The sequence below is a fragment of the Scylla paramamosain genome, chromosome 22, assembly GCF_035594125.1.
Source record: "Scylla paramamosain isolate STU-SP2022 chromosome 22, ASM3559412v1, whole genome shotgun sequence".
NCBI classification, from domain to species: Eukaryota; Metazoa; Arthropoda; class Malacostraca; order Decapoda; family Portunidae; genus Scylla; species Scylla paramamosain.
Genome location: NC_087172.1, coordinates 8,728,966 through 8,741,761, shown reverse-complemented (window position 1 = coordinate 8,741,761; position 12,796 = coordinate 8,728,966). Strand labels below are relative to the sequence as shown.

General features: G+C 41.2%; 1 protein-coding gene across 2 annotated transcripts in view; it reads left to right on the top strand.

The window, feature by feature from the left end:
- LOC135111515 (uncharacterized) overlaps window positions 1–12,796 on the top strand; it is a 716,663-nt gene that overhangs the window by 676,483 nt on the left and 27,384 nt on the right. For both annotated transcript variants that reach the window (XM_064024883.1, XM_064024882.1), the window contains exon 81: window positions 307–462. In XM_064024883.1, coding sequence (XP_063880953.1) covers window positions 307–423 — 117 coding nt within the window. In that variant the 3' untranslated portion in view covers window positions 424–462. The remainder of the gene's footprint in view (window positions 1–306; window positions 463–12,796) is intronic.

Here is a 12,796-nt window from a genome sequence, read left to right as displayed (position 1 = left end):
AGGTTGATGGCGTATAAGCCCTCCCACAAGATGCCTCATATCTGTTATTGTTATTTACTTACATTATTCATAACAAATGCATATTTTTTGTAATAAAAAAAAAATCAGCCTAAGTTTTATTCATATTATAATAAATAATGTCTTTGATATTGTATATTATTATTATTCATAATTACATATTCATTTTCACATTATATTGAAGAGTCGGTTCAAGTGTATAAAAAATCTACAATAAATTAGATAAAAATTATATTCTTGCTTTGCATATTGCAGTTCACTGTTACATTTTCTTCTTTCTTCCTTCAGAGAGACTATGGCTATGACACAGAGATCTCCTATACACCTGAAACCAATAGTGGAGAAGTAGGATCATGTATAGAAAGAGGAGCTGATGGTCGGTGTCTGCGGCTCATGGAGAACTAACAGGCTGTCTGATGCCATTTGTCAGTCCAGCTCACACAAGTAAGACCAACTGCTAAAATAAACAATAGTGTTTTAGCAACCTCTGTAAGTCAAAATTCCACAGAAGTCCTCAAGGCAACAAAATATTTAATTACAAGAAAATGTCTTAAGAAGATAATTTCTGCAGATTTTTTTTTGAGCCATAATACCTAAACTCAGTCAAGCCAGACAAAACTTGGCATAACCTAAGCATTAATAATGATTGCATATGTTATGCCATGACCAGTGGCAGCTTGTGGCTAAAATTAGTGAGGGTGCTGCTTCAGAAAACTTTTAGCCACTGGTTTAATATTGTGTAAAATGAAATAAACATATATAAAGAAAATTTTTAAATACAGTATTTCTTTTTTTTTATGTAAGGGTCACTGGCCAAAAAAAAAAAAAAAAAAAAAATCCCAGAGGTGCCAGTCCAAAAGGAGATGTCAAGAGAATCATCGAAAATTAAAGAATTAGTGTCTTGAAACTTCACTCTTGGAAGAGTTAAAGTCATAGGAAGGAGGAAATACTAAAACAGGCATGGAGTTCCAGAGTTTACCAGAGAAAGGGATGAATGACTGAGAATACAGATTAACTGTTGCATTAGAGAGGTGGACAGAATAGGGATGAAAGAAAGAAGAAAGTTTTGTACAGCAAGGCCATGGGAGTAGGGGAGGCACACAGTTAACAAGATCAGAAGAGCAGTTTGCACAAAAATTATGGTGGAAGATAGCAAGAGATGTAACATTGCAGCAATGAGAAAGAGGCTGAAGACAGTGAGTTAGAGGAGAGGAACTGGCAAGACAAAAAGCTTTTGATTCCACCCTGTCTAAAATAGCATTGTGAGTGGAACACCCTCCCATCCCCCATACATGCGAAGCATACTTCATACATGGGCATATGAGACCCCTGTACAGACTTGGCAGCTGGGGGGATAAGAAAAACTGGTGGAGATGACTCAGAATGCCTAACTTCATATAAGATGTATTAGCTAGAGATGAGATGTAAAGTTTCCAGTTAAGATTATAAGTAAAGGACAAACCATGGATATTCAAAGTAGAAGAGGTGGACAGTTGAGTGTCAGTAAAGAAGAGTCAATAGTTGTCTGGATGGTTGTGTCAAGTTGATAAATGGAGGAAATGAGTTTTTGAAGCATTGAATAATATTTTCTCTGTCCCAATCAGAAATTTTAGAGATCAGAAATCAGGCATTCTCTGGCTTTCCTTCATGAACTGTTTATTTCCTGAAAGGTTGGATATCTACAAAAAGACATGGAAAAGTGCAGGGTGGTATCATCAGCATAGGAGTGGATAGGACAAGAAGTTTGGTTTAGAATATCATTGATGATAGGAAGATAGTGGGTGACAGGTCAGAACCCTGAGGAACACCACTGTTAGTAGATTTAAGAGAAGAAAAGTGACTGTCTACCACAGCAGCAATGGAACTGTCAGAAAGGAAACTTGAGATGAAGTTTCAGAGAGAAGGATAGAAGCTGTAGGAGGGTAGTTTGGAAATCAAAGCTTTGTGCCAGACTATCAAAAGCTTTTGATATGTCTAAGGCAACAGCAAACATTTCACCAAAATCTGTAAAAGAGGATGACCAAGACTTGGTAAGGAAAGCCAGATCACCAATAGAGTGGTCATGATGGAACCCATACTAGCAGTCAGATAGAAGGTTGTGAAGTGATAGATGTTTAAGAATCCTCTTGCTGAGGATAAATTAGAAAAAAAAAAAAAAATTAGATAGGCAGGAAATTAAACCAATAGGATATTAGTTTGAGAGATTTAGGAACAGGCTGAATGTAGGTAAACTTCCAACAAGAAGGAAAGGTAGATATTGACAGACAGAACTGAAAGAGTATGACTAGGCAAGGTGCAAACACAGAGGCACAGTTTCAGAGAACAGGGACCCCATCAGGCCCATAAACTTTCAAAGTGTTTAGACTAGCAAGGACATGGAAAACATCACTATGAAGGATTTTAATGGGCAGCATAAAGTAATCAGAGGGTCAGTTTGGGGAGGAACAAGCCCTGGATCATCCAAGGTAGAGTTTTTAGCAAAGTTTTGAGTGAAGACTTCAGGTTTAGAAATAGATGAGATGGCATTGGTGCCATTAGGTTGAAATAAAGGAGGGAAAGATGAAGAAGCAAAGTTATTGGAAGTGTTATTGCCTAGGTGCCAGAAGTAATGACAGGAGTTAGATCTTGAGAGATTTTGATACTTTCTATTAATGAAGATCAGATGCTTGTTTAGGTCATGCTGATACAGGTTGATCCATTCTGACATAGCCTGTGTTAATTTGTACTGTACAGGAAATGAATGAGTCAGGCTTGATTAATTTTACATTTTTTATGTACATGTACATATATACACCTTATTTATCAGTATGATATAGAACTAAATTTGGTATGTTAAATATCAAGGGAAGAAAACACAGGCAGATTTATATATATATATATATATATATATATATATATATATATATATATATATATATATATATATATATATATATATATATATATATATATATATATATTAATTTATTTTTATTTACTTATTTATTTTATTTATTCTTTTTTTTTTTGGGGGGGGGCAATTTTTTATTGCCAACCCTAATAAAGGACATCTGGAGGGGAGGCAAACCACTTGTGAAAAGGTGGTTAAAAATATCATTAGTGACAACCTTCAGTTTAAGTTGTTTCAGAAGTCTTGCTAGCTTGTCTTCTAATTTTAGTAATGTAATGGAAAGGTTTATCTTTAATTAATTTAAACTTAGAAGAATCTCTTGAAATATGTTCAACTTTCATGAGGTAATCTTTTTTATTCATAACAATTGTAGCATGGCCCATTTTTTTTTTTTTTTTTTTTTTTTTTTATGTAGGAGGGACACTGGCCAAAGGCAACAAAAATCCAATAGAAAAAAAAAGCCCACTGAGATACCAGTCCAAGAAAAAAGGAGTCCAAAGTGGTAGTCAAAAATTGAAGGATAAGTGTCTCCAAACTTCCCTCTTGAAGGAATTCTTCATAGGAAGGTGGAAATACAGAAGCAGGCAGGGAGTTCCAGAGTTTTTCAGAGAAAGGGATGAATGATTGAGAATACCAGTTAACTCTTGCATTAGACAGGTAGACAGAATAGGGATGAGAGAAAGAAGAAAGTCTTGTGCAGCGAGGCCGCGGGAGGAGGGGAGGCATGCAGTTAGCAGGATCAGAAGAGCAGTTAGCATGAAAATAGCATTAGAATATAGCTAGAGATGCAACATTGTGGCGATGAGAGAGAGGCTGAAGACAGTCAGTTAGAGGAGAGGAGTTGATGAGACGAAAAGCTTTTGATTCCAGAAGAATCTAGAAGAGCGGTATGAGTGGAACCCCCCTAACATGCGAAGCATACCCATACATGGACGGATAAGGCCCTTGTACAGAGTTAGCAGCTGGGGGATGAGCAAAACTGGTGGAGACGTCTCGGAACGCCTAACTTCATAGAAGCTGTTTTAGCTAGAGATGAGATGTGAAGTTTCCAGATCAGATTATAAATAAAGGACAGACTGAGGATGTTCAGTGTAGAAGAGGGGGAGAGTTGAGTGTCATTGAAGAAGACGGGATACTTGTCTAGAAGGTTGTATCGAGTTGATAAATGGAAGAATTGAGTTTTTGAGGTATTGAACAAATACCAAGTTTGCTCTGCCCCAATCGGAAATTTTAGAAAGATCAGAAGTCAGGTGCTCTGTGGTTCCCTGCGTGAAATGTTTACTTCCTGATGGGTTGGAGATCTATGAAAAGACGTAGAAAAGTGCAGGGTGGTATCATCAGCGTAGGAGTGGATAGGACAAGAAGTATGGTTTAGAAGGTCATTGATGAATAATAAGAGAGTGGGTGACAGGGCAGAACCCTGAGGAACACCACTGTTAATAGATTTAGGAGAAGAACAGTGACCGTCTACCACAGCAGCAATTGAACAGTCAGAAAGGTAACTTGAGATCAAGTTACAGAGAGAAGGATAGAAGCCGTGGGAGGGTAGTTTGGAAATCAAAGCTTTGTGCCATACTCTAACAAAAGCTTTTGATATGTCCAAGGCAATAACAAAAGTTTCACCAAAATCTCTAAAAGAGGATGACCAAGACTCAGTAAGGAAAGCAAAAAAATCACCAGTAAAGTGGCCTTGACAGAGCGCATACTGGCAATCAGATAGAAGGATGTGAAATGATAGATGTTTAAGAATCTTCCTGTTGAGGATAGATTAAAAAAGTTTAGATAGGCAGGAAATTAGAGCATTAGGACGGTAGTTTGAGGGATTAGAACGGTCACCCTTTTTAGTAAAAGACTGAATGTAGGCAAACTTCCAACAACAAGGAAAGGTAGATGTTGACAGACAGAGCTGAAAGAGTTTGACTAGGCAAGGTGCAAGCACGAAGGCACAATTTCAGAGAACAACAGGAGGGACCCCATAAGGTCCATAAGCCTTCCAAGGGTTTATATCAGCGAGGGCATGAAAAACATAATTGCAAAGAATTTTAATAGGTAGCATGAAGGAGTCAGGGGGTGGAGGAGAGGGAGGAACAAGCCCAGAATCGTCCAAGGTAGAGTTTTTAGCAAAGGTTTGAGCGAAGAGTTCAGCTTTAGAAATAGATATGATAGCAGTGGTGCCATCTGGTTGAAATAAAGGAGGGAAAGAAGAAGAAGCAAAGTTATTGGAGATATTTTTGGCTAGATGCCAGAAGTCACGAGGGGAGTTAGATCTTGAAAGATTTTGACACTTTCTGTTAACGAAGGAGTTTTTGGCTAGTTGGAGAACAGACTTGGCATGGTTCAGGGCAGAAATATTAAGTGCATGAAATTCTGGTGATGGAAGGCTTAAGTACCTTTTGTGGGCCACTTCCCTATCATGTATAGCACGAGAACAAGCTGTGTTAAACCAAGGTTTGGAAAGTTTAGGTCGAGAAAAAGAGTGAGGAATGTATGCCTCCATGCCAGACACTATCACCTCTGAGCACACAAAGACGGGTCTCTGACACAGAAGCAGTAGTCATTCCAAGGAAAATCAGCAAAATACGTTCTCAGGTCCCTCCAACTAGCAGAGGCAAAATGCCAGAGGCACCTTTGCTTAGGGAGATCTTGAGGAGAGATTGGAGCGATAGGACAAGATACAAATATGAGATTATAGTTGGAGGAGCCTCAACAGAGAAGAGAGGGTGACAGCATAAGCATAAGGATTAGAGGTCAGGAAAAGGTCAAGAATGTTTTGCATATCTCCAAGACGGTCAGGAATACGAGTAGGATGTTGCCCCAATTGCTCTAGGCTGTGGAGGATAGCAAAGTTGAAGGCTACTTCAACTCTCTCCTCTCCCTTCAGTGAAGGGAGAGGAAAGCCAAAGCTGGTGGTGAACATTTAAGTCTCCAAAAGTGGAGATCTCTGGAAAAGAGAAGAGAGTCAGAATGTGCTCCACTTTGGAAGTTAAGTAGTCAAAGAATTTCTTATAGTCAGAGGAGTTAGGTGAGAGAAATACAGCACAGATAAATTTAATTTGAGAGTGACTCTGTAGTCATGGCCAGATTGTGGAAAACTCAGAAGATTCAAGAGTGTGGGCATGAGAACAGGTTAAATCATTGTATACATAAACGCAACATTAAGCTTTGGATCAGAAATGAGGATAAAGTAGGAGGGAACAGAAAAGGAGTTACTGTCAGTTGCCTCAAACACCTGAGTTTCACTGAGGAAAAGAAGATATGATTTAGAAGAGAAGTGGTGTTCTACAGATTGAAAATTAGATCTTAGACCACGAATGTTGCAGAAGTTAATAAAAAAAAAAGTTGAGGGGGTGTCAAGACACTTAGGGTCGATGTCAGAAGGGTAGTCTGACATGGGAACATTTGTGGTCCCCTTCCCAGATGGGGACTCCAAGACCGGTGTAGGAGTCGCCATGAATTTTGAAATTTTGAGTGAAGGGTGTGTGTGTTATTAGGTGCTTGTAGTTTTGTGTGGAGGAAGAGAGTCGTCTTTAGAGGGCAGGCTTTGACTGCCTCTTTGTATTGTGAGACACAAAGGGAAACGTTCAGTGAGGTCACAGCTGGGTTTAATGATAAGTTCACAGCACCCCCTGATCCAGTGCTATAGACCTCACTGGGAGTAATTATCGTTTCGACAGGTGCCTTCTGCCTCCTCCTGGTTTCATGACGATGGAGTCATCAGATTTTTATTTAATGAGAGAGCCTTAGAGAGCTTGTGGTAATTTCAGGAAAAAATTCTTAACTGTGTTGAAATCTTAATATGAAGAGTATGCAACTAAAGAAATTTCCCTAATTAGACTTCTTCATTAATTGGGTTTATATGGCAGGTATTTAAGTGCATTGACTAGATTTTCAAAGGCATGAAAGTGATTCATGAAGTTAATTTTACATTTAGAAAGGGAATACGAAAGTCCTAGCGAAAGTACATCCAGTTCTGAGTAAATACCGTATTTGATGGCTCATAAGACGCACCTTTTCTCCAAAAAAAATGTCTCATGAAATGAGCCTGCGTCCTATGAGGCAAAGGTTCAGCATTGAGGCAGTGGTTGGTGGTAAGTCTATGGCAACAGAGGCTCTGAAATCAAACCCCAGACATCTTCGCATATGTAAACAAAGTGATGATTGGTACTACAACACAAAACAACTCTTTTTATCAAGGTAACAATATATAATAGGTCATACTTACCGGTAATTCACATAGAATGACACTGGTCAAGAAGAATTTGCCTAAGTGACCATGCACCACACATTGCACGTACCAAAACAAACACGCGGTCAGTTATCCGCCGAACCCGGTGACACAGGTAAGCTTCACTGCATTCTTTACAGTGTGATACCGTTACTCCTTGAGGTAAGACACACTTTCATACAATTAAAATTGTACTTATCTTTTAACATTCTTATGAACAAACTTTATTACCCTTGTAGTCTCTCACAGTCACTGCTGACGCCATATGCCAGGTACATGTTTACATCTCACAACAGGATTTGTACGTAGGCTACTAGCAAATATTTAAGTTTTCAAATGCAAAATATTGGGATCTGATAATGATCTAAATGTATGTGAGATTCTTCAAATGTCAGGTGAAATCCTTCACTTCTTATTCAGAGCTTAAATCTGCTCATTTATCTTTTTTTTTTTTTTTTTTTTTTTCCATTTCAATGTCTGCCAAAACTGGGTGCATCTTATGAGCCCATGCGTCTCGTGAGCCATCAAATACAATATTCTATTTGATAGAATGATAACCATTTTGTTCTTGAGTGCATTATTGATAGGGATGCCTAATGTCTCTAGTTTTCTTACTATGCATGATTTTATGGTATTTTAATTTATTCATATATATATATATATATATATATATATATATATATATATATATATATATATATATATATATATATATATATATATATATATATATATATATATATATATATATATATATATATATATATATATGTTACGAGCTGTGCATATAGTAAAGTGTGAAGGAGTTAAAATGTAGAGAGAGAGAGAGAGAGAGAGAGAGAGAGAGAGAAAGGAAAAGCGAGATGATAGAAGATGCCTGAGGCATGATAAGTGCCAGTGTGTGTTTATTTTAAAATCCGGGCATATTGTTACGCCTCTTTTATAATTAAATTTCCTTACTTTCTTTTGATCCTTCATGTTGAGTCACATATTTGAAGAGTTCATCTTGCCAATAAAGTAGTCAATCCATCCAGCCTTTGTAATCTGCTCACAGGAATTTTTGAAAAATACTAGTCCCTGTGGGGAAAGTTAGTATCAGTGAGAGCAAGGCAGGCTGCTGTGTATCACTCCCTTGTCCCTTCTCCTATCCCACCCCTCTGTCCTTTGTCATGCGACTTATCGGCGCTAGTAAGCGCAGGGTGGTGACGCTGCCTTATTTGTCACTCAGGTAGTTGCAAGCATGCTGAGTGGATATAGTAACATGAGTATGGAGTCCTGGCACGGAAGGGGCTGTATTTGTATATGTTAGAGGGTGCTTATTAGTTTAGTTGGTATTGTATTTAAGTTAGCAGCACCCTCGCCCCTGTCCATTTAGGTAGGTGACACACCAGTCATAGGGATTTGACCGAGTGTGTGGTATCAGTTATCCTCATGGTGACAACAAGTCCCCTTACTTGTCCCTGTCTGTTGTCCTGTGTTTGGTTTATCTCTATTTGGGCTATAAACTGCTAATGGGATTCAGAGTTCTGTTGAGGGCTTCAAACCCCAAAGGATAGAGTTTCTCTACCATACAGTGAAGTTCACTCCCTCCCTGGACATTACCATGTCAGGGTGGTATTGGCCCATCTTTTTGGAGGCTGTAAATGTTACTGGTCGGTAAAAGGAGGTAATATTCTGTAAGTGTGGATGGCTTTGCCTCGAGGGTGGCAGCTCATAGAATATTATAATCTTCATAATTATTTGTCCTTTGTCATTGCTGTGCCTTCTAGAACATGGTTTGCGATTCTTTCCCAACAAGTTGTGTGGCAGTTGCGATACTCCCTTCCCTATCGATGGGTGAAACAGTCTGTCAATCTCATGTTTGTTAATCATTACAGGAGACCAGTAGGAACCTGTAAATGCATATGTGGGCCCTGCATTAAACTACACAGGAGGTAGGTTTAGGAAGCTGACCCAGGTTAGTGGCAGCTGTGAGAGGGACAGAACCTGTGGTTGTAGCAGAAACTGGCGAGCTCGCCAAGATTGCTGGAAGCTTCAGAGCCATGTGGGGAAGACAGTTGCTTGTCGTTGATATGTTTGTTCTTTGTGTGCCTGTACTCAGTTTGTACCATGGATGGAAAGGCTGGTAGCAGGAGTGGCTCACGACCTGAGTCCCTGCCTCTGCTGGAAGTGGCAGTATAGAATTGACACAGTTTGTGTGAGGACACATATGTAGTCCCCACAAAAAGTGTTCACAGTTGTGTAAGTCTTATCCACAGTCTCGGTTATTTTTCCCAGAGAAGAGGCATGTCTGAGGACATGAGATTTAAATTGGAGATGAAGAAAATGGAGTTGGAGGAGGCTAGAGAAGCTAAGAGATCAGAGGCTGAAAAAGAAAGAGAATTGAGAAGGCCTGAGTTGGAAGCTGAAACCGAAGTAGGTAGGCCAAAGGCTGAAGAGATTAGAGAAGTCATAAGGCTTGAGGCAGAGAAGGTGAAGTTGTTTGAGGCAGAAGAGAAGGCTAGAAAGTATGAGGGGGAGGAGATGAAAATGGCTGAGGCAGAAAGAGAGGAGGAAGAGGCTGAGAAGAACAGAATATATTTTGAGTTGGAAAAAACTCGGATTGAGGTTAATTCACCTCATGGTTTGAGGAGAGGAGAAGGAGTGAAGGAACATACAGTAGAAAGCCAGATGGTGCAGAGTTTGAAGTTAGTACATGAGTTTGATGAGAAGAAAGTAACAATGGTTCAGGAGATTTGAAAAGAAGGCCTCAGAATTTGATTGGCCTCAAGAAAGATGGATTTGCCTGGTTGCTAATATGTTGAATGACAAGGCTCTTGAGGTTTATGATAGGGTGTCAGTGGAAGATCTGGAAGATTATGAAGAGTTTAAGGCTGACATTCTGAGAGCCTACAAGCTACTGCCAGAGGCTTATAGGTTACAGTTCTGTGGAGGGAAGAAAAGGCACAGTGACTCTCACTTTGAGTGTACTTGCTATCTCAAGGAGATGTTTGAGAAATGGATTGCTAGTGAGCAGGCCACTTCGTATCATAAGTTAAAGGAGCTCATGGTAATGGAGTAATTTGCTAATGTGGCTGAGAAGGTGCTTGTACCCCTGCTCTGAGAGAAAAGGTTTGAAACCTTAAAGGAGGTAGCCACATTGGCACATGACCATGTGCTGGCGCACTGGCCTGGGCCTTGTTGAATTAATGGTACATCTGGCGAGGACAGTGACAGTGTGTATGAAGGCATGACAGGCGCCGGTTTGTCGGAAAGTCCACAGTATAGTAGTGACATTGGTATTAATTCTGGGTGAGTAAGCCCTGTTGGTAACAAGTTTCCACCCAGCCCTCAACAGAGACAGACTGGGAGCATGCAGCATAGTTCTCCCAGTTACAGTTCCAAGCCTGTGTGTCATTAATGTAAGAATACTGGGCATTTTAAATTTAAATGTTCTAAGTTAGTAACAGCCATGGCTTCCAAGACCTCCAGAAGCTGGTGGCTTTGATTATGTCTCATGGCCAGGACCAGGAGAGTGATGAGGTCCAGCCAGTATTTGGTTGTGAGAATGGAAAGGCAGGAAGCACTGTCTCCTCGTCTGTTGGTACCTGTGGGGACCGATTTGGACTGGTGCCATCCATTTTGGTGTAAGGGCACTGTTGAAATTGCAGGGGTTGAGTACCCTGTCACTGTTTGGGACATGGCCACATATCAGTCACTGTTCTGAAATGTTACTGGGAGGTGATTTGCCTCAATAAGTCTATGTGGTGCCAGGGAATTGGCACTGTAGAGACCTTTACTATGGCAGAGATGAGGCTTGTATGCCTGTTAGTGACCACTGAGGCGCAGGTGCCACTAGTGGAAAGCCTGCCAGAGTTGTGTGTTGATTTCCTTTTAGGGAATGATCAGGCAGGTGGGATCTTGCCCCAAATATGGTTACTCACTCTAAAGTGAGGTGAATGCCCTGGTGTTGGGCATCTGCAGGTTCTGTGACCCCTGGGGTCAATTGCAATTAGGTAGGGCTACCACTAAAGGAGTACAGAGTTAGTGTTGATGCCGCATTGGAGGCAAAGTGGTCAGAGGCCTGTCCTGCTGCTGGCAAGGGTTTGGGCAAGTCAGAATTGGGCTCACCCTTGAGTCATTGTGCTGAGGCTGACTGCAACAGAGTAGAGCCAGTGCAAGAGGTACATGACTGTTGGGAGTGTTCCCGAGGGTGAGGCTGGAGTGATGGGTTTAGATCGTTTGTTTGATGGCTTGTCACACCCTGCGGAGCCTCTCAGAGGTGACACTCGGGTAAAGTCATCACCTGGAGCGGAGGCTATGGGTGCCAGTACCCGGTTCAAGCCCCAGCCTGATATGTGTGGTATGTTAGGGGTCACCACCAAGGGCAGGGAGACTCCTAACTGCTGGGGAGATAGGAGTTTCCTCCCTTGTGGGGTGTACCAGAGGTGGGGAGCAGGCTATTCCCCTGCAAGGACCAGGTACCATGGGTGTTTGCTCGCATAGTGAGCCACTTGTGTTGATTACTGCTACTACAGCTGTCAGCATACCCAAGGAGGATTCTGCCCATCAGGTACATGTTGTCCCACTGCTTGCCAAGGCAGGAGTTGACAGCAAGGAAGTGAAGGGTCAGGCAGTGTTTACAAGTAGTAACAGTATTTTGTATAGCTGGTGGAGAGAGGAGGACAGAGGTTTGGAGCTCAAGTTTGTTGTGCCATCCACAGTTAAAAATGCACATGTGCAGGTATCATGTAGCAGCCTGGTGTTTGATCATTTTGGAGTTGGGTTGACTCGGGAGCAGTTGAGGCGGTTTTGGTGGCCAGGTGTGGCCACATTTGTTAAGTGTACTTCATTTGTCAGGTTGGCAAGCCTGGTTACCTCTTGTTTGGGGCCCCTCTCCTCTTGTGTTATATCAAGTATTGTCTCTCCTTGCTTGGGGATAATTAGAGATGTTACTACCCTGATCCCTCCTTCCTGATGATGATGATGTCATTGGTGTGGGCGTTATGGCACAGCATTGGGAAGCAGCACTGAGTGAGGCTGCCTGTGATAATTTTTGCTTCCCACTCAGAAAGTACCCTCAGCATTGCTAGGGGCTTTGTGTGGCTAAGTTGCTGTTAATTGTCAGGTGCTAGGCCCAAATAGGAAAGTGTGTGATAATAGATGCTGTCTACCTCAAAGTGACAGGGAATCGGATATGATGAGAAGTGATTCCATGCAGGAGCAGTTGCTGAGACCAGTGAAGCTGGCTCAGGAGCACGTTGGTCAGGCTCATGTTAGAGCCGGGGTTTGGTTGTGTTTGGATGACCACATGTGTTACTTTTGCCCCACGTGCATGAAGGTGTGTGCTGCATTTCGGAAAGGAGCAGCCATCAGCTCATTGGAGTGATTCCTGTGTTATCAGTTGGTCAGCGGGAGGAATACAGAGTGATAGTATTGTTGTGCCTGACATTGAGAGAGAGAGACTTTGTCATGTTCCACCCGGGAAGTACTATTTTGATTGATTAAGACCGACCAGAAGGCTCTTCTTACTTTTGCTGAGAAAGTGGCAATTTTTATTATATCAGTTTTATGGGTGTGACATGGCAGCTCCAAAGAGCCAGGAGCAGGCAAGATGGAGTGGAATTGTTGGCAGTGGAGGATCGGTGGAGGATGCAGTGTGTTTTCCAGTGATAAAATTGAAG